The 20,241-nt window shown below is 53.5% G+C and overlaps 1 protein-coding gene across 3 annotated transcripts; it reads right to left on the reverse strand.

The window, feature by feature from the left end:
• Window positions 1-72: 72 nt before the first annotated feature.
• Window positions 73-20,241, reverse strand: LOC122367419 (6-phosphogluconate dehydrogenase, decarboxylating-like). 3 transcript variants are annotated; one of them, XM_043340471.1, is made up of 8 exons: window positions 20,142-20,241; window positions 18,329-18,384; window positions 12,154-12,374; window positions 6,408-6,652; window positions 5,865-6,041; window positions 3,604-3,924; window positions 2,044-2,177; window positions 73-1,249 (listed from the first exon to the last, which is right to left on the reverse strand). In XM_043340471.1, the coding sequence occupies exons 2-8, from the start codon at window positions 18,337-18,339 to the stop codon at window positions 907-909; spliced, it is 1,452 nt and encodes a 483-aa protein (XP_043196406.1). In that variant the 5' UTR covers window positions 18,340-18,384; window positions 20,142-20,241; the 3' UTR covers window positions 73-906. The 3 variants fall into 3 exon arrangements, with proteins under 3 accessions (XP_043196406.1, XP_043196407.1, XP_043196404.1); XM_043340472.1 differs by lacking the exon at window positions 20,142-20,241 and adding an exon at window positions 19,298-19,422; XM_043340469.1 differs by lacking the exons at window positions 18,329-18,384; window positions 20,142-20,241 and adding an exon at window positions 13,409-14,251.

Below are 20,241 nucleotides of genomic sequence, written 5' to 3' on the forward strand. Positions count from 1 at the left end.
AACGAGTCGTATGGCCGGGAAAAAGGAGCTCATTTCGTTGTGTCTAGCAGTAAGCACCAAACACAGATCAAACGAGTTTTACAAATATTTATTCATTTCGTTTGAGGACATCTCAATATTGGTCCTGCATCCTCATACAATAGACCATCTTTATATCATTTCATAATAACTTTGTTCGCGGCGTCTCCAACTAACAGACCTCACCAAACGGCCGTGCACACACCACGCGCACTTCACGGTAAGGACAGACCGCGCGAGCGAAACAGAAAGATCACGTGAGACCGTCCTCCCATCGACAGAGCACCAATCCGAGTATATCGCGATACAGCAGTCAACAACGCGCCGGCCTCACAACCAGGAGCGGGAGAACAACAACCGACACCGGTCGCCGAGCGGTGGCGGCTCCGTCAGAAATGTCACGGAGGAGGGTGACAGGCTGCCCCAGCGACAACAGACACGAGATAGACACCGAGAGGGGGCGTAGGAACGGCGGGTCGGATTGGAATGTGTGGAAATGGAGAAAACGAACGGTACAAACAAGTCAGACTCAACATCTGAGTCGTTCAGTTAGTTTCTCGGGCAGTGGCTTGAGCCAAATATATCTTACTTTACTGAGCCCTGCTCTGAAATGGGCATAGGCTGAACGTAAAACCATCCAGCTCGCATCTAACAAAGAAATCATACAACCCTCACCCTCCCAACTCCCTCGTCCGTCGCATAACATTCCAGACATGCACCAGCCGTGTTCCGTCAAGTTCCAACCAGCCGTGATTTCATCTCAGGCGCCTCCTTCCCTCTTCCTGGCCGCCAAGCTCTCTGCTCTCCCTCTACCCCTCCACCGGGCGCCGCAGCCGCTCTGCCACCTCACACCACTCTCCCTCCCCTCCCTGCTCTCCCCTCCGCTCTTTAGGCCTGGTAGGTGGAGGCGGACACATTGCCCCCGGTGCCCGTCCAGTTGGTGTGGACAAACTTCCCCGGCTCGCTGAGTAGCTCGTACGTGTGAGCGCCGAAGTAGTCCCGCTGAGCCTGCAGCAGGTTGGCCGGCAGACGCTCCGAGCGGAATCCGTCGTAGAAGGCCAACGCCGTGCTGAAGCAGGGGGTGGGCACGCCGAGCCGGACGGCCGTGGCCACCACCTCGCGCCAGGCCGACTGAGAGCGGTGGATGGCCTCGCGGAAAAAGTCGTCCAGCAGTAGGTTGGAGAGGTCTGGCTGCTTGTCGAACGCCTCTTTGATGTTGCCGAGGAACACGCTGTGGGCAGGAAGACGCTGTGTCAGAAGCACGCACACACGAGGGGTTAGAAACATTTAGTTATGAGGGAAAATTATTGAGGAATCCGCAGAGCTCAGGTAGCGCCACAGCCTGGTCCAAAACCAATTCTTATCGAGCTCATTTTTACTGTCACTGCCAAACAAAAGCACGCAAGCCTTCTTACTATGAGCAATCATTGCAGCAGCGAGTATCAGAGTTATCTTAGATGAAAAACCCTCCTGCAAGGTGCCAATATCGTAGCTAACGCTTCTAACATCCCAGTCGCGTTTGGAGTTTCCCCAAACACCGCTAGGTGGCACTTGTGAGCCGACTTTCTGCCTCTCACCACCGGGGGCGCACCCACTGCCTCTGACCTCCAGACAAACCCTCTCCGTTCCTTGACCTATGGATAATGCAGCCAGTGTCCATATAAGCTCGTCCTGCCCCCTAACCTGCCCATGACCGTTCCGTCCTTCTATCCTCAGGACACTGAAATCCTCCTCCACGCCGCAACCCCCCTCCGGGCTGGACAGGCAGCTTTATCTCATGCGGGCGGCACCGATCCCTTGGAGCGGCACCGCTGCTCCCGGGGGAGCGCACCCCGTAGCCGGGTGCAGTGAGTGCCTTGGGGCTGGGTGGCCTGTCCTCTGGACGGGCTCAGCCCCGGCGACTCACTAGGGTGCCTGCCCAGACCAATGTCTCCCCCTATATCCTATCATCCTCCCGGCTCTGAAATGGTCTCATTGGACCGAAAGGGCCTAACCCAACAAAACAAACAAACAAACAAACCTCACCTGCGGATGATGCAGCCGCCACGCCACATGAGCGCGATGCCGCCGTAGTTGAGGTTCCAGTTGAACAGCTTGGCCGCCTCGCGCATCAGCATGAAGCCCTGCGCGTACGACACAATCTTGGAGGCGTACAGAGCCTGAGGAGAAAGGGCAGAGACGCGTGGGTCAGAAACTGGATACATTACTCTTCAATATGCATATCATAGCTAGTACAGCTTGTCACTGAGTCGAAATTGCACGAGCCAAATTGTTACCAGCTGAATAATGACTGTATATCACTTTAACAGGTCTCAAAAGCTCTCTGATGTGGTAATCGATTCAGTTGATCGTGACACGCAAACCATACCAAATGTTGCAAAAACAGCCAAACATTCCACCAAGCTCACAGAACGACGACGACCTCCGATATCAGACCATCCTCTGGCTCATTTACTCACAACGACCCACATACAATCTCGCCCCAGCAGCTCCGGCCCACTCGCCCCACTAATCGGACCCAGCGACCTCACTAACTCAGTCCTAGCAGCCCCACCCAGCGGGCGCTACCCCAGAAAGTTCCGTGACCGGCGCCTCTCGTTTTTTTTTTTTTTTTTAAGAGCACCCGTCGCTTTATACGGTCAGAGTATCCAGTTCTATTGAAGAGGCCATTCTGAGCTCCAGCCAGTCACGTTCAATGGTACTGGAGGGCTTTTTGGAGCAGCCAGGTCTGGAGATGCTGATTACATATGCAAGTCCAGGCGGCTAACAAATCTGCCTGAGATGGTGATAAGATATACGGCAGAGGCACCTGCAGTGTTATTGAGGTAACAGACGTGGCCATTTCATTAGCAAACTTCCTGCAGAATAGAAACCAATTCGATAAATGGTCGAGAACTATCATTTGACGGGCAACTTTCACTCGTTATTCGAGCGAACTCAAGCTCAAGCGCCTCAAACCACATGACCAATGAAGCATGCTGCCCGTACGATGTATGAATACAAAGTCGGCCAGAAATAAAGGGTGGTCAGGAACTTGGATTTAATCGAATCTTTGATGTCAAAGTGTACGTACAACAGTCAACGTGGCCATCTTTTAAAGCGATATTGCTGGCAGCAATGGCACGAAGCTGCCCGGCGAATCTACTCTACGAAACCCGGCAAATTGCGTTGAATGCATGCTAGACAAGGAGGAAAAAAATCACTCTGCAGCCATCCTCCAAATCAGCAGCAACGAACAAACAGCGGTGATTGACGCTGTGTGATACCGTACTAACTACTACTAACCCGACCTTACTGCCTGCCTTTCAGTTCCTGTCCTTGGTGCAAAAGCAATTAATTCCTTTGTCGGAATAATGCGCGGACGAGCAGATAAGTCATCAAAACGAAGCTGATGGATGCATAGTTCTCTATTTAAGAAGAAAAATGAGAAGAATAAAAAAACACATTATATGGGCCGATAAATATAAGGCTACTCACATATCAAAGCACTTAACAGTGACTATGCGGAATGAACCTGTTGGGCAAAAACGCACTAATTTTGCCGCAAAATCTCACCCTCAGGTCACTTCACCCAAGTTCACCCACCTGCCGGATCTGCTCGATAAACTCCTTCTTGTCTCCGCTGAATTTGGCGTTCTCCGGTCCCTTGAGGTGCTTGGAGGCGGTCACCCGCTCGTCTTTGAGGCTGGACAGACAGCGCGCGAACACCGACTCGCCGATCAGCGTGACGGGCACGCCGTAGTCCAGCGCCGAGATGGCCGTCCACTTGCCGGTGCCCTTCTGGCCGGCGGCGTCACGGATCTTCTCCAGCAGCGGCTGGCCGTCCGAGTCCTTGTACTTGAGGATGTTGGCCGTGATCTCGATCAGGAACGAGTCCAGCTCGCCGCTGTTCCACTCGCTCAGAACCTGCCGGGAGAGAGAAAGAAGGGGTTAGAAGACGGAGAGCGATAACAGATCGTGTGGGTGTGGAAAATCCGTAGCTCAAGGAAAGCCGATTAGATAGAGACAGGGTACAATGTCATGCTGGAACTGTGGAAAAAGAGCAATGAGGCAAATTTACCATGAAATGACTGTTATGAGAAACATGAGCTATTGGGTTCAATCGTGATGCAATTCCAAGTAATTATATTGAGAGATTCCATCACTAACATGCACTGGATGCAGAAATCTTGCAATGTAAGGATTCAGCTGGATACAGCCCAGGCAAGCTATTGCACCCTCTTAAATAAACACTGTTTATTTCCAGTTACCTAACCACTCGTGACACACCACCTACAGTCATGGTTTAATTGATGCATCGTCCGTGCTCCCTAACTCCGACAGCTAGTGATCCTCACCGACCGCCACAAAAACTCTCAGCCAAACAAACACCCCAGCAGGCGACGGCCATCCCGTGAGTTAGGCCACGGTCAGGGGCCGATCACGTGACCGACCTCCGGGCCGCACCGGCCGGCCATGGACTAGTCACGTGACCGGCCACCCTCCACAGACCCGGTCGGTGACGGAGAGAGATATGGTATTGGTTGAGCACGAAACAGGTCACCGGACGGGGAGGTGGGGTGAATAAGTTATGGTGAAGTCATGGAGAGCTGACATGACCTGGTCTCACCTCTGACCCCGCCGACCCGGTGGGAATTCAGTTTTAGAGCGCGGGACTCGGCATGGCGTTCTCCCATTCAGGCACACCGCCATTCACTCAGTGTGAGTCTACAGTGCCTGAATAGACCGCACGCGGCTTCTGTTACTGCTCTAAGGAACTGGTCCGGCCCTGTCCCCGGCATTCTGACGCACCTTCTCCGCTGCTGTCATTTCAAAGCTGCTCGCTGCTCAGCAGCTCTACCATACGACCCTCAGTTTATCTCCTCCCGTCCTGGATTCCTCCCCTCTCTCACATATTCCCAACAGTGTACAGCAGCATGTTCCAATCCACCCTCTCAGACGATCTCCTCGAGGGTGGCCTGCACAGTGCACACTCTACTCAAGCCACCATACAAAGTACGAGAGGTATGCAGCTCTTAGTCTGAGATCCGATCAGTGGCGGTACAGTTACCCGCCGCCCTGGTGGTCGAAATGAGCACTGCACCCATTCGGCCAGAGTTGTTAACGACTCTGTCCGGGTGGGTTAGCAAAGCAGGGGTGCGGAACGATCTGTGGTTTAGGTACGTCGCATAGTGGCCCGTAATTCGCAGAGGTGGACCAGGGGATCTGGCTTAAAAAAAAAAAAATATACATGGATATCCTGCTCTGCTCACAATGGTAGAGTCTCATCAAGAGAACGAGGCTCCTTGAGGTGATACCATTCTAAAGAAGCTACTCATACCGACATCCCATTATTACTTTCGCCATTGTCGGTCACCGAGCGGCCCAATTTACATCACAGTGCCGTTCGTGACGATGTTTTGTGACGGTTGTGGCGTTCCCGCGCCACAGCCGTGTTCATGTGACGCCGATGGCATGCCGCGCCGAAAGTGAAACGTAACTGACGGAATACTTCCGTCAGTTTGCCTGAGAACGTCGCATACCAAGCGACATGTCAACAACACAAACCAAGGGACAGTGGTTGGAACATTTCTGAAGTGCTACGCAAGCCCGGCGTGCCCCATATTACGCTAAACTGCTCATTTTATAACACACTCAATAATTCCTATCGATAATTGATTGGGCAGCAATTATAATCTGATTTAGAAATAATTCCCAAGTTCTACGGATCCCCTAAGGTAGGCATTTCGCAACTCATACGACTGAATTAAACTATCTCATTCCCTCTCATCCCCCTCTCTCATCCCACCTTTCTCTGACTCATCTCCCCACTCACTAACTCATCTCTGACTCCTCATCCGACTCACCTGACTCATTTCGTCGTGGTTCATTCCGAGCGAGTCGCGCATCAGGTGGTAGGCCTCGCAGATGAGCTGCATGTCGCCGTACTCGATGCCGTTGTGGACCATCTTGACGAAGTGCCCGGCGCCGTCCTCACCCACCCAGTCGCAGCACGGGTCCGAACCGGACTTGGCCGCGATCGCCTGCACAGGGAGGCGTGCCGGAACGTTGGATATGTTGTAAAATGTAAATCACGCGAAAATGGTACATATGAAGATGATGCATCGAGAAAAAGGTTATACATCAAATTCATTACTTTAACGTTTTGGTGAAGGTAGGCAAAGCATTTTTTCTTGAAGCAAAAGGACCGCAAACCTCTAAATGGCGGTCGCTAGCTGACAAGGTGTTTACATCGTCTAAGTTCAAGACTCAAGGCAATCTTAGTCATAAACCAGTGCAGCTACCACACATTACCGAAAGTTTCCACTAGACACACCGCAGCACTACCCATCTCCTCTCCCCAAAGACCAGCATCCCCCTCACTCATCCGGACAATACCCCTAACAAACCTGGAAGATGGGTTTGATATGCGGCCAAGCGGCCGGGTGGCCTCCGGGCATCAGCGAGGGCCCATAGCGCGCGCCCTCCTCGCCGCCGGACACCCCGGAGCCGACATAGAGCAGGCCGAGCTCGGCCAGACGCTGGCAGCGCCGGCGCGTGTCCTGGTACTCGGAGTTTCCGCCGTCGATGATGATGTCTCCCTTCTCCAGCAGAGGGATCAGCTGGTCGATGAACGCGTCCACTGCCGAGCCGGCTGAGGGAGAGAAGAGTGAGTTGAAGAGGAGCGATTGAAGGGAGGGGAGAGGGCCAGATGGGGAGAGGTAGGTCAATATGGGGAGGGACAGTCGGAGATGAGGGAAGAAGGTAGTTTGTGGTGGACATTTGGTACCTAACGCAAGCATCCATCTAAAGAGACCTACAAGGAAGAGGTCAGCCAACAGCGTCTCGCCCCAAAAGTAGTTAGACAACACTCACAAAGTACACACCGTCTAACGACACAGCGCTACCAGCTGACGCGCTAACTTCACGTTTGTTCGTTCAGTCACGGCCCGCGTCACCGTTCCGTGAGCGTTACAAAACACCGCGTCACGGTGACAACAGGTCTACGGAGGGAGATGACACGCAACTGCTGACGGTTATTACAGCACATGATTCCATCTGTCACGCAGGTTTCGGCGCTTAGCACGCATCTCTGCGTGTCATAACGAACTTGTCTTGGGTCATCATCATCCTGCGCTCATCTGCCCCTATCATGGGTCTCTCCAATCATCATACTATCAACAATAACTAACTTTACCATACATATCTTAACTTCAGCCGTCACCATGCACCTAATGTCCGCACCACGTTCATCTTTTCGACAGGTTCCACCACCACCAACCGCACCTATCTCACACCAGTTCGCCTGACTGGGTGCCCACGTCCAGACACACGAGTCTGCCAGTCACGCTCGTTACGATACGTAGCCATGACGATCGTTTTAGCGTCACTTCGGACCACGACCAATGCAGCCACCACCGGCGCCGACGATGCCAGAGCTGAAACAACCTTGCTCGATTCTTCAAACTACCCAGCTTTCGGTCGATCATGATTAGTTAGCTCGATTCGTGCCGCTTTTGAGAGGAGCTAGCTGAGTCAGAGGCAGCGTCTACAGACTTTCGCCCGCGGCACGGCACGGACCATCCTCTCCTCTCCTCTCCTCTCCTCTCCTCTCGGACGACTAGTGCTGCTCACGTGACCTCCAAACCACCTTGCCAGACGCTGTGAGTAGCAGACTACGAGTATCCTAACCGTACCGCGCTAAAATGAACGAACATACAGACTTCCAATGCAACACAGAACTGATGAAACTGCAGCGCTGTGCATTTTCGGCTAGTCTGAACAACTCGTCGTTAGGCACGCTCAGATTACATAAGGCCCTGCTGACATGGAGAAGAAAAAACGCCTTTTTATTCTTGACACGACGTTCGTCCACGCAGCCTCAGCAAAAACGCCGCCAGTCTGCGTCCCAGACCCGGTGGACAGGACAGGACATGTTATCCGGCTATGGACACCACCTCCGCCTCATTTCTGGCGAATCCACCCTGTTCGCCACGGAAGGTGCCGCTCAATCTCCGAAATCAACCCCTCATCAAACCATACATTGGCCATCGTTCTGTTCAAATAACCGTCAACATTCCACAACTCCAGACAATGGTCACCATTCCTGGTCAGGTCACCACACCCCGGCCACCATTCCAGGTCACCAGCTGCAGCACCAGCCAGCACCAGACTATAACCGCGCCCTCACACCGGTATCGTGTCGATCGGGCGTCTTTAATCTCCGACACGTCAGGTAGCGGCCGGCCGGGGGCAGTTCTACAGTATACGGCCGGGCCACGCCCACACTACTGACCTCACTGTATGGCCACGCCCACTTGACCCAGAGGTGAACACGGAGGAAGGGGAAAGAGGGAGGGAGAGTGAGCAGAGTGGCGAGGCGAGGGGGAGAGGAAACAGAGCAGGGGAAGGGAGGCACTGAAGCAAAAAAAGGAGAGATAAAAGAGAGAACACGGGTCATAGGCGGTGGGAGGAGGAAAGAGGGGTGATAGTAACTTTGTTTAGATAAACGAGCCACCAGGGGCAGTCAACAATTACGTAACCGTTACGTGTACGGCATAACTTCGATTGGAAGGTGGACACTTGTGCGATTAGATAAGCTGAACGACATTAGAGTAGCGCGGCACGGACTTACAGCGACATCAGGGGGTTCAATCAAAGTTAGCACCCTCGGTAGGGTGATCGCTCGTTGCCAGCAACAGTTTCTCAACAGTCTATTGGCGAAGCCAGGTCAACATTGCACGCCTAGCATGCTGTAACGTCCATTTCCCTTCATTACGAGGTCACATTATCTCGTCCACCGGGCCGGACGTTTTATTTGTACCTACACCTGACCATATGTGGCGTGACCGGCGTTATGAGATAAGACTCGACTCGATCGGGTCTGGGCCGAAGACTCGAACTCTTAGTGCGGTGGAACAAAATGGACGAGACGAGAAAAAGAAAAAGATGGAAGGGCAAACGCAGCGGAACGGGGTGGGGAAGGACGCAAGCAAGACTAGAGGGATGGGACAATACTAGAACCCGTACGGCTGTAACCAGGCGGCAGCGACTACGACCCAGTCGACACAGCCGGATCTGATGGGTCTGATTTAGACCACTTGCCGCCGGAACATGAGCTACAGCTGTGCCAAACGATCAGCCCGGCGGGGACAGACGCATACGGGCAGAGTAGAAGATAGAAAGCATGCATCGACAGCGCGACACGCAATCTCAGGGATCCAGTAACCTACAGGCAACGATAGGCACAAGGCTGCAACACCGAACCGCAATGCCACAGACAACGAGGTGATGGAATGCTAGTTGTTTTCGCCCGTCGCCACTCACTAGTTGCACTCCTAACAGACACCCGTCCTATTCCAATGCTGAGCGCCTGTCCGGTGGGGCGGACAGTGTCGCCATTTCCTATCCTCCCGCCGAGCTGCGGCTGTCGGAGGAGGGAAGTGGCCGGGACGCCGGCGGCCATATCGGACCGGGCACAGGAAGCTGTCTCACGGAGACAGGAAGTTGCCTCACGGGCACAGGAAGTTGCCTCTCCCGCCGGGCCGGACTGGGCCGACCACAGAGCGTTACCGGTCCGTCCGTCCACGGCTCGACACCAGCTTCAGGGCAATGTTGGCAGACTAGTCGTGAATCGTGACTTTGGATCTCTTTTAGGCAAAATCCGGTCAGAACACGTCACCCAGCTGCAGAGAATTCAGCTAATTAAAACACGCGAAAAGACATGCACGACATGACATAATGATGAGTGTTTGCAAAACAGGAGAATAAAGCCCTCCACATTCGATCAACAGTACACCAGCTGTCGGAAAACCAGGGAACTGAGACAAACACCAATTATATCGTTCCCGCAGTCACACGCCACCGAGCTCAAGGCCGCAGAACGACGGCGCAACAGGAGAAAACCGCCCGAGCCCGCCGCTCTCGTGACACAGTAACGGGCCGCCGTCACAGGCGGCGTCACGGCATCACGAGCCCCCCTGACGGACCGTCACGACCGTGACGCGCGCGACGCCGTGACGCCATGCATCTGTACCCACAAACAAGTGACGACGGAGAGAAAGTCACCACAAACTGAGCAGTGAGCGCGCCAGAGACTGACGGGCGTCGGGCGAGCCGCAAACCACCTGAGTTCGATCACAATGACAGCTACGGAGATCGAGTGTAGACTACATGTGGCCATTCTGGGGCCCCGCATGGGTCCATTAGAGCACTCAGCTGTTGCAATGTAGTGGGTAGGCGACTGTTGGACGCTTTCCAATGTTAGCTAGCAGCTGTGACAGAGTGATCACATGGCTCACTGAATGCAGATGCAGCAATGCCACAAAACACAACTCCCGAGGAAACTGGTGGGTATAAAGGTAGAGAGCTAAAAAAGGTAGCAGACAATGCCACACAATCCAATTTTTCCCGGGGATTTAATCCTTCGACATCGAAATTGACCTAGTCAGTCTGCAGTCTACTTACACTCCTATGAGATCAACGTAGCACTGAAGCGACACGCCTGTTGAACGAGTGAATAATCATGAGCAGAAAAAAGTAAAACCACAGCGTGAAAAGGGCGGCCACAGCGCCAGCATGCGAAGAACCAGCGTGCTTGTGGCCGCTTGCAATCGGCGAATGAGTTATGATGTGAATGAGTCTTGAAACAGTGTGAGAAGACCAGATGATACATGTGTGACTACAAGCGACCCGCGATTGAAAGACACCTGACCTTGGCAACCCTCAATGGAACCGAAACCGTGCAGTAAGGTCGTGACTTCGGACGCAGAGGTCACGACCCTCATGACCCAGGGTGACTCCACTGGATCGGGACGGAGGCAGAAGCAACGAGTGCTGGCGAAGGGCGGTCGGATCAGAGTTTAGCTTTGGCTAAATCTGGTCCATGTCTGTCGCTCCTTTTGACTGGCTGAGTCTTTATTTGCCAGTTTGTCTGTTTGTCCGTCCGTCTGTTTCCTGCCTCCAGGGTGGAAAAGTTTGGGCAGTATGGGATAAGACCCAACAGTTTAAAAATGGTCATGTACGTAACTGACGATGCTAACAGCCGTGACGCTGACTCCAGCCGCTCGGAACTAACATAAACATTGCCTCACTGTCCGTCACAACCCCACACCGTGAACGGCGTATATGTAGTTGCCATGGGTCCAGCGCGGCGGAGACCACGTCTCACTTCCGTGACCGACTGACCACCATCACACCACCAACCCACCTAAAACTGTTCCACGAGTCCATCGGCCACCGCTACCGCCGTCATCACCCCCACCGCCGTCGTCACCGCCGTCATCGCTCGAGGGGGTGACGACAGCCAGCGGCAGGCAGTCATCGAATTATCGCGGCGCGGACCAGCGGCAGCAGGTGGAAAGCGGCCGCCACAGCCAGCGAAGAAAGCGAGCGTCACAGCTGACGGAATCCACCAATTGGAGGTGAAAGAGGATGTTTGTCACGTTCGAGGTGGACGTTGCTGGTGGCTCAGGCAGGCCATGTTTGGGCTGGTTTGGGCAAGGTCAGGGAGGAGTGTCAAGCGACGAGCAGAGTTGGACTAACTACGCATTTTACGCATTTTCCTAGCATTTAAATGTGTTGCGGAGTGCAAATGAGAATAAATCTGGCAATGCACTCATTACGTACATGAAATGTTACTGTGAATAAATGGACAAACAAGAGAACATGAGTGTTATATCGGACAAAATAAGGCACCTGTATCGCTCGTGCGAGTTTGATGAAAATAAGGCACCTGTATCGCTCGTGCGAGTTTGATGAAAATAAGGCACCTGTATCGCTCGTGCGAGTTTGATGAGCTTGCGCCATATATGCACTCAATGCCCACACGCAGATCCATCAATCAACCTCGCACCCATAGACAGGTTCTGTTGAAATTAGCCGCGGTAGTCCATAAAGCAGTCATCAATCCCCAGAAACTGGATAGTTTGCCGCCCGGCATGGCACGCTCAAGGCGAGCAATGTCATTTATCACAGATCCAACGAACCAACGAAGGCTAAATCTGAAACAGTCAGAACCCTCCGTCACCACCACTACCAAACACCACTCCACTACTCAATACTATAGCGAGCAGTGGTGTTTGGTCACAGTCAGCGCGTCAACAGCCTCTAAACGCTCCCGCTCGACCCAGGCGCGTTCATCTGGTTCCCACCCACCTTTGACAAGCATCATGACGCGTCGCGGCTTCTTCAGTGAGTCAACCATCTCCTTCATGCTGTGGGCGCCGATGATGTTGGTGCCCTTGGCCTCGTTGGCCAGGAACTGGTCCACCTTGGCCACCGTGCGGTTGTAGGCGCACACGACGAAGCCGTGGTCGTTCATGTTGAGGATGATGTTCTGGCCCATCACGGCCAGACCGATCAGAGCGATGTCCGCCCTGAGGGAGAGGGGAGGGGCGAGTTAGTTAGGGATGGAGCGGCACCTGCGATGGACAATATTTTATAACGAAAACAGAGGATCGTCGAAAGAGGTGGGTCGTGTGCATGGCGATGTTCACTTAACATGGCTAGCTAAACTTGCAGTCGTACATTCGGTCACTCAAACGTTACAAATGCCTCATACCATTAAATTATCTATTGTTTTTATCCATGTTTCAGTATCCACAAAGGCATGGGTCATGATCAGACAAAACGAGCAAGCTTCAAATCAACGAACTTTGAAAGGTTTTTAGCCACACCATAGATATCGCCATAGATATCGCCGGACGATTTTGGCCTATTCATTTGGGAACAGGTCAGTTGGCCAGACAAGCTTGCGTCAGATACCGTTTTATCCCACGCCTGTCGCTAACTCATCGACCGTAAACAGCAAAAAAAAAAAACTGGTCTGCCACGGTTTAACTGTCTGGCTCCGTTTTTGCCTGGACCCTGTCGCCGACCGGCTGATCACAAAACGTGCTGACCCGCCGGTCTCCGGCCCGTCCTAAACGCTGATTGGGTGATCACTCCTGACACGTCATCGGCCCACCAGACAGGCAGTGTTACCAGGTCAATCCTTCCTCCCCTCCCTGCTGTGTCGAGTACCATGTCAGCGCTCAAAACGTAAACGGTGCATACCCGAGTGACAGGCTGGACTGCCAGGGAGGGGGCGGAGGTCAACGGGTATAGGTTACCAAATCACCTCAGGGTGGTATGAAACGAGTCACACTTTTCAGACCAAAACCGGATTTCAGTCCTGACCTTTGCGTGGTAGGTATCCAGAATCACAACACAATAGGTATGCTCAGAACTCGGGACATCCCTTCTCACGAAAGCCCACAGGTGCCTGCGATTGTGTAACAAGACAATACCCCGACCCAGACACGCCACAGTCAGGTCTGGCGGCGTTAGAACAGAACGGGGAAGCGCGGGCCGTGTTCCGCTCCCCTCCTCAGGCCGGCCAGCCCAGCTCCACCTCGCTACGGGAACTCACGTGGCCGGCGCCAGCACCGTCGACGGCTTCCGCTTGCAGGAGATGACGTTACCCATGCTGGGAATCCAGAAGTTGCACTATTAGACCAGCCAGTTGTCTGCGCTAGCGTCACTCGCCGCTCTCAATGAGCCGTCACGGTCACCGGCCGAGGTCACCAGAGGTCACACCAGTGACAATCGAATCACTGCACCAAACACACCGGACGGAGCCAAGCCAACGGGAGCTTAACCACACACACACGGAGCCAGACGGAGCCCCGGGGAGCCAGGAGCCGGGCGGAGCCACGGGGAGCCAGGAGCCGGGCGGAGCCACGGCGCGGACAGTCGGCACTGAGCCGCGCACAGCCGGAGCGGCGCCGGGCCGTGGGGCTGCCACGCTTGGCCGCGTCCCCGGGCACACGCCGCGGAGAAAGTGGCCACTCTAATTTGTCCGGCCCGCTGACCGCGCGGCGGCAGCAAACACCGGAACACGGTGGCTTTGGTCCGCGGACGGTGGTGGTCGGACGAGGCGGGCTGGTCACTCGGAGGAGACAGGAATACGGCGATCACTTTGCACGGTTACAAACGAGCGCTGAGACCGTCCTCCACATCCAAGCTCTCGTAATAGCGCCACTGCTTCATCATCATGCTTCAGTAGACGCCGTAAGCCTAGCAAGTAGCCACACTGACGCGGACCAGTCTTCTACAGTCACCTTGCCGGCAAAGTTCCCCACTGTATACCACAATGACATGCCACTCCTTGCATCCAATTAGCACGCCCTCGCCGTCATCCAGCCAAGGTCACGACTCCCCAAACAAACCCCACAAACACCGCTCCAACCGCCACCGTCACCACCAAGCGAGTGGAGAATCCCCGTCATTGTCCCTCTGTGACCTGGCACCTATAGACTGGAGAGCTCTACTGGCGTTCAGCCCAGGTATGCCCGACGACGATTCACTGTTAGCATATCGATGCTAATCCAGCACAACAAAGGGGGTGGATGGGGGAGGGGCGGGGCACTTCGATCGATGATACCTGGAACGTGTGGTGGCGGCGTCGGCGGGGGGAGGGGGTCCAGGGCAATGACCGCTTTGGCGAATCCCCATTGGCATCGCTGACCCTTATTGGCAGCAGCTGGCAAGAGTGTTGTGCGATGGTGGTAATTATCCAGTTATGGTTTCCATGGAGATGGAAGCAGCATAAGGGACAAACAAAATGACAATGTTTTCGTGTCTGCAGACATAAAAGGAAATCGAAGTGAGGAAGCCTGCTGTCCAAGAACTGTAGCTATAACTACATATATCCTGTTTTTGCTACATCTGAACACAGATACTGTCGGCATCTCCCGTTACCAAACCATGCCTGGTGTCACTCCAGCCCCTGTTCGGATACCTATCTCCCCAGTAAACTTTCCCGGTACCGGCGGCATCCCAGCGGGTGGGTGACATGACACCCCCGTCTGGACACATGGTTGGGTCTCTCGGCCGCGTGGCTCAGAGGTCACCGGCCTAGACCTCCCAGTTCAGTCCAACACGCAAACCCGCCACCACTGGTCACCCATGGAAGCTACGAGCTGATTCTCGTGACAGCGGGGCAAGTAACTCAGTCCAGCGGAAGAAACGGCCAGGCCGCTTGATTAGGCATTCTCCCTCCCGCCCGCTCCGGCAGTCCGATAAAAACCCTCCCTACGGACGGGGTGGTATGCGCCTCCTGCACTGGGTTTACCGCCGCCGTCCGGTTCCTCTGAGGTCAGGTAGCCGACGGTGTTAATCAGAGAAGCAGCGAACCGCGCCAGCCTCCGGTGTCGCCAGTCCGGCCCACACGGGCCAGCTCGTTAAAACGACATCGTTTGCATACCGCTCATTCATACCCCAGAGCTAGTCCAGTAGCTAGGTGATCAGTGGAGTGATATATTCCTTCTGGAACTAAAAACGAGCGCCTCAGCTCGTTAAGATACGGCTTTCACAATCAAGTAAAAGGCTTGGATGATTCCATAGCCACATCTCACGTTAGCGTCAACAGGTTATCTGGGCGACTTGGGCTGGGTGCCCGTTAGTCCGGCTGAAGAGTGGCTGCTTGCTCAGCAAGGCACGGAAAGGTGACAGAAGATACGTCATGAGCAGATGTGACGCATCAAATTTCCCCACTCCGTCGCATAGCACACCGGCTTGCGCTTGTCTGGGTAGGGAGGCCTGGATTATCCAGTGTAGGTAGACATTCGATTGAGATACTAACTTCCTCGTGAAAACAAACTTCGGCACGAGTTCGACAAGGAAGCCCCTGGGGGTGCTTGTCAAGCCTATAATCAATTTTTAGTCCTGCGTCACATGGCCAAGCTATCCAATATCCATTCCACAGAAAACACTATTCCCTAATCCCAGCTTCAGTTTTCCTATATGAAACCTCAGCCAGCCTCAACTTGATCAAATACCGAGCCCATTTTCAAAATTTGCATCACCAGTATTTACCACATTCCGGTTATCCCACAGGGGGCGGACGTCGCAGCTCCCAGCGCTGATCATTCCGGTTTTCATGCCGCGGGATTACCTACATGTAGGTACTGCGATGGAGCAGAGCTCGCAGTGAATTCCTCAACAGTCAACTACATCAGCATTGAAAACAACCCATCTGTGATCGTCGCCCATGGTTTGCAATGTTGCAATACATCGCCAGTGTCTGCGCCTACGGGACTGTAAAAGCGGGCGGTGACGACACACAGACAGACATACATACAGACAGAGTGCCGGTGTCACGGCGTGACGTACACTTTCCCCGTGAGGTCACGGTAACGCGGCGCTCCTAACTGCCCGCAGCAGTTTCGCCACATTTCTGCCGGGGAGCTCGCGCCGGAGATGGCTGGTAGGAACAAAGGAAGGTACTCTGTGTCCAGGCAGTGCAGCCTCCGTTAGTTTCCGTTTACCAAACGACCCTAACAACCCATAATGTGTGTGCACTGTGCATGACGGCACTTCCTTCACTCGTTTCTGACCGGAGAAGTGAGAGTTAATGGACATACACAAAAGACATACGGTTGCACTGTTGTCCATCACGCACTTAGCCCCAGAGCTGGGCAAGTGCGTTCCTTTAGTGCGTTCCTGCGTTCTTCCGTACGTACGCACCGCCCTTTTTAGGAACGCAAGAACGCAGGAACGCAAAGTTTTTCAAAGGAACGCAAGTAAGAGGAACGCACCACCCGAAATTTTGAAGCGTTCCTGCGTTCTTGCGGAACCACCCGAAAAATCATATTGCTGCCAATGACCTCTGTGTCAAATGTTTGAATCTCGAGTACGTGTGTTTGCCGGTAGAGGCGCCACTTGTCGGTCAAATCGAGGAAGGTTTGTTTAGATTTAGTGGTGATGTTCACCATTCGATTCGGTTTCAGGCATCAAATGTGTAAAGTAAATATGATAACTTTTACTTAGATACATCTTTCAACTTAACTATTGTTTTTAAGCAGGTCGTATTTTTGTTGAAAACCCTACGGATGATATTGGTAAAACGTATTTCAGATATTCGATTCGGAAAAGAGATGTCGAGTTGCTTTTCGGCCCCGCGTCGCCATTCTGGGTATTCTGTGATCGATTCGCCCCGTGTTTGGTTGGGCCCGCGCCGCGTGGTTCGGCGGTATTTCTTTGTCCACGACTTCGGTTGTGAAGAACACGCCTGTAGTGTTGGACTGGCGCGATTTGCCTACTTTGTCCGCTACAGTGTTGCGTTGCACTGATTTTGGTATGATTTGCTGCTTGGTAGAGCCAGAATACAATACGGGTTAACAGTTTGGGACGCAGGAACGCAGGAACGCTAACGCACCGAGCGAAAAAAAAAAATTGAGGAACGCTATTCCAGGAACGCACTAACCGCGGCCGGAGGAACGCAGGAACGCTAACGCACTACCGAAAATCGAGGAACGCGCCCAGCTCTGCTTAGCCCTATCTCCAGTCATTATTCCTCCGACATGCAATCTAAATCATCAGGCTAATTCAAAGCCCGTTCGAATTTAGCCATCAGGTGGCAAAATCCGAAGTCGCATTGCTCTCATGAAGTCGCACCATGAGAAGCCTGCTGATCCCAGATTATCAGTAATTACAATCCACGCTCTATCGCGGTTCATTACGGACTTTCTGACTCCTCAGCGACGCCCCCTTTCCTCTGGCTACCACCAGGCTCCTGAGCGGTTCTACGAGCGTCACGATCTCTGAGGGAGCTAGGGTTCCAACCTCGGCCCACCGCCGTCGCGGAGGGAGGGCGGTGGTCAGCGCCGCTTTCTAGAGCGGCCACTACCCGACCCGACCCGATTTCCCCTCCCTCTCCCCTCCCTCTCCCCTCCCTTCCTCCCCGCTAGACACTCCCTCCTGACTGCCAGCTGGTATATGAGGGTGGGGCGGGGTGGCTGGAGGGGCGGGGCGGCGCGAGAAAGACAGGTGTTTCTTGTTAGGTCAGTCCAGTGTGCCAGGGCTCCGGCCGTGAAAGGCTGATGGCGGAATAGGAGTGCCATGAGATAGCCGATATGGTGAGCAGATATTCTGTCCCCATTTAGGTATCGGAAAATTAGCCAACTATCGAGCACGACATGACCAAATATGGATTGTCGAAACAACGAATGATAGAAAAATGGTGAGCTTCAACTAAAAACTCAAATGACGAACGGAAACCAAAGACAGCGCCAGCAATCAGCATTCATAGACACCATACAGCAACTCCCAGAGTCCTAACTCCAGTGGCTCGCCCATGAACAGCAAACCGGTCTCAGAACCCCTACGGTCACTCTAGTACCCTCCCGAGGAGAAATTCAGCCCGGCCGCCAGCCGAGAGAAAGGACCCCAGTCGGCAGTCGGCGATCGTAATCAATCGTAATCGCGGCCCCTCGACTCGTGAGCAGTTTCATAATCGCTCCAGATCCGTGTCAATGACGCGTCATATCGACAGGAGGTAAACACTTACTTTTCAGACATGGTCGGTTATGCTGCGGAGATCACTGCTTTGCTGCGAATGCGGACCTGCAACGGAGGGTAAATTATCGTTAGTTCATTGAGGCGTCTGAATTTACAGCTTATCACTGACAGTTTTACCGTAAAGACAAACTGCGGTCATTCTTTATCACCCAACGATATGCTATAAAACAAAACGGAACATAATTTAGGGCAGGCACACGGTAACCATTCTACCATGATGACCACGATTACATACTCCGCGAGAATCTGAACGTGATTGAAATTCACCAGCGAGCAGCTCGATGCAGTTTCGTCTTCGCTTGGCCTCAGGCACCCCGCCTAATGAGACATTAATAAGCACCAACTACCCTCACATCAACTATAAAACAGACGGGCCCGGCGACCACGCAGTCGGACATGATGTAACCGTTTCACAATCGATCAATTGATCAGTCATGGACCTTCCTCCAGAGCCAGTCTTCACAACGCACGGGCCGTAACAACTCGCAGTTGATATAATTGATATTGGCTCCCATGGTAACGACTAGAAACGGCGTTCGGCTAAGGATGAGTGAGCAACCCAGTTTCCAGGCCTATAACCGAAACGAAAACCGATTTTCCGCGGCTGCGCGTGATGGCTGGGCGTCTCGGCGGATGGCGTCGAAAACACGGGACGAACGTAACCGCAGAGAACGGGCATCATCACTCACAAGGGCAAACTGGGGTGCTAGCGTGGGGCAAGGAATGTTGAGCAAGGTGTGGTGTGGCCTGTGGCTACGCGAGGCGTGAAATTGTTCACGCGAGGCATGAACATTTTTTTATCCACAGGGCAGAGACAGGAAAGAAGTTCCAATAAACAATGTTTGGTGCATCGCTACCGGCCGATTCCACCTGTCAAACAACGATCGACAGAGGAGCTGGGACAGGTTCTTCAGCGGCTCTCAGCTCCCACCAGCCGCTCCGGTCACCCAGAACCGACCGTCGGCCAGCGCCGTCCCTGCTCCGCGGACCTCGTCACGTCACCTCCGTGCGTCTACTGTCGACCCTATCTGGCGTGACGGGCAAACTCGATCGCCGGGCCATCGCGGGGACGGTCACGGTCCGTGAGCGCAGGTGCCGAGAGGGCGGACTACTGCACCATCACGGTGACTTGCGCAACAACCGGCACTGCGATAACATTCCCATGCCCCGCGGCTGGGAGGTGTAGGTAGGACTAGAGCGGAGTCAGACCGACGATCGAGCTAACCTACCTCAATTCTAATTAGGAAAGGTTCTCTGGGACTCGGTTACGATGAATGCCAGGACCAATGATGGAGGAGTCGATAAAAAAACGACTGCACTTTCTTCGCTGTCCGATGCGGTTGTCCGTAGCCTCTGGGTGGTATGGGGGGGGGGGGAGATGAAACCCGATTTCAGCACTGTTCATAAGGCAGAACCAAATCAACTCCAGCCATTAATTTTGGCAATTATTTCATCTCACCTTCACTCCCCACCTAGGTCAGAATCCAAGAGGATTGAGCAATAAAAAAATTGAAGCTTCTGAGGCTTTCAGTCACTCCAATGGCCACTAATACACATACCCTACTCATTCCACATCTCACACTTCCAATAAGGTATATGCCTGATAGATCAGCAACCATGAAAAGGATAAATCTGATGTGCTGATATCATCCTATACCAAAGTGGAAGTCTGAAGCGCTTCTATTGCGCCCCACTTACAGACGCTTGATTGATCTACTATCCAACAAGCCAGTGACCTAGAATACGTGAGAACATAGGAAACAGACATTCACTCAAAACTCAAAATCGAAGCGGGTTCTCACCGTATTTTCCCCCGGCCTAACGCGACCGCACCGTCGACCTCGTTCCAGCACAGTGATCCGCGGCGGCCCCTGCAGCCAAGCATATTTACGTCTGGACAAC

The sequence above is a fragment of the Amphibalanus amphitrite genome, unplaced genomic scaffold (assembly GCF_019059575.1).
Source record: "Amphibalanus amphitrite isolate SeventyFive unplaced genomic scaffold, NRLGWU_Aamphi_draft 000869F_arrow, whole genome shotgun sequence".
NCBI classification, from domain to species: Eukaryota; Metazoa; Arthropoda; class Thecostraca; order Balanomorpha; family Balanidae; genus Amphibalanus; species Amphibalanus amphitrite.

Coding starts and splice junctions, on each gene's coding strand:
- LOC122367419 (XM_043340469.1), bottom strand. CDS start 13,464: ATGGGTAACGTCATCTCCTGCAAGCGGAAGCCGTCGACGGTGCTGGCG. Junction 12,375..13,408: donor ACGGTGCTGGCGCCGGCCAC/GTGAGTTCCCGT, acceptor CCTCTCCCTCAG/GGCGGACATCGCTCTGATCG. Junction 6,653..12,153: donor CGTCATGATGCTTGTCAAAG/GTGGGTGGGAAC, acceptor TCTCTCCCTCAG/CCGGCTCGGCAGTGGACGCG.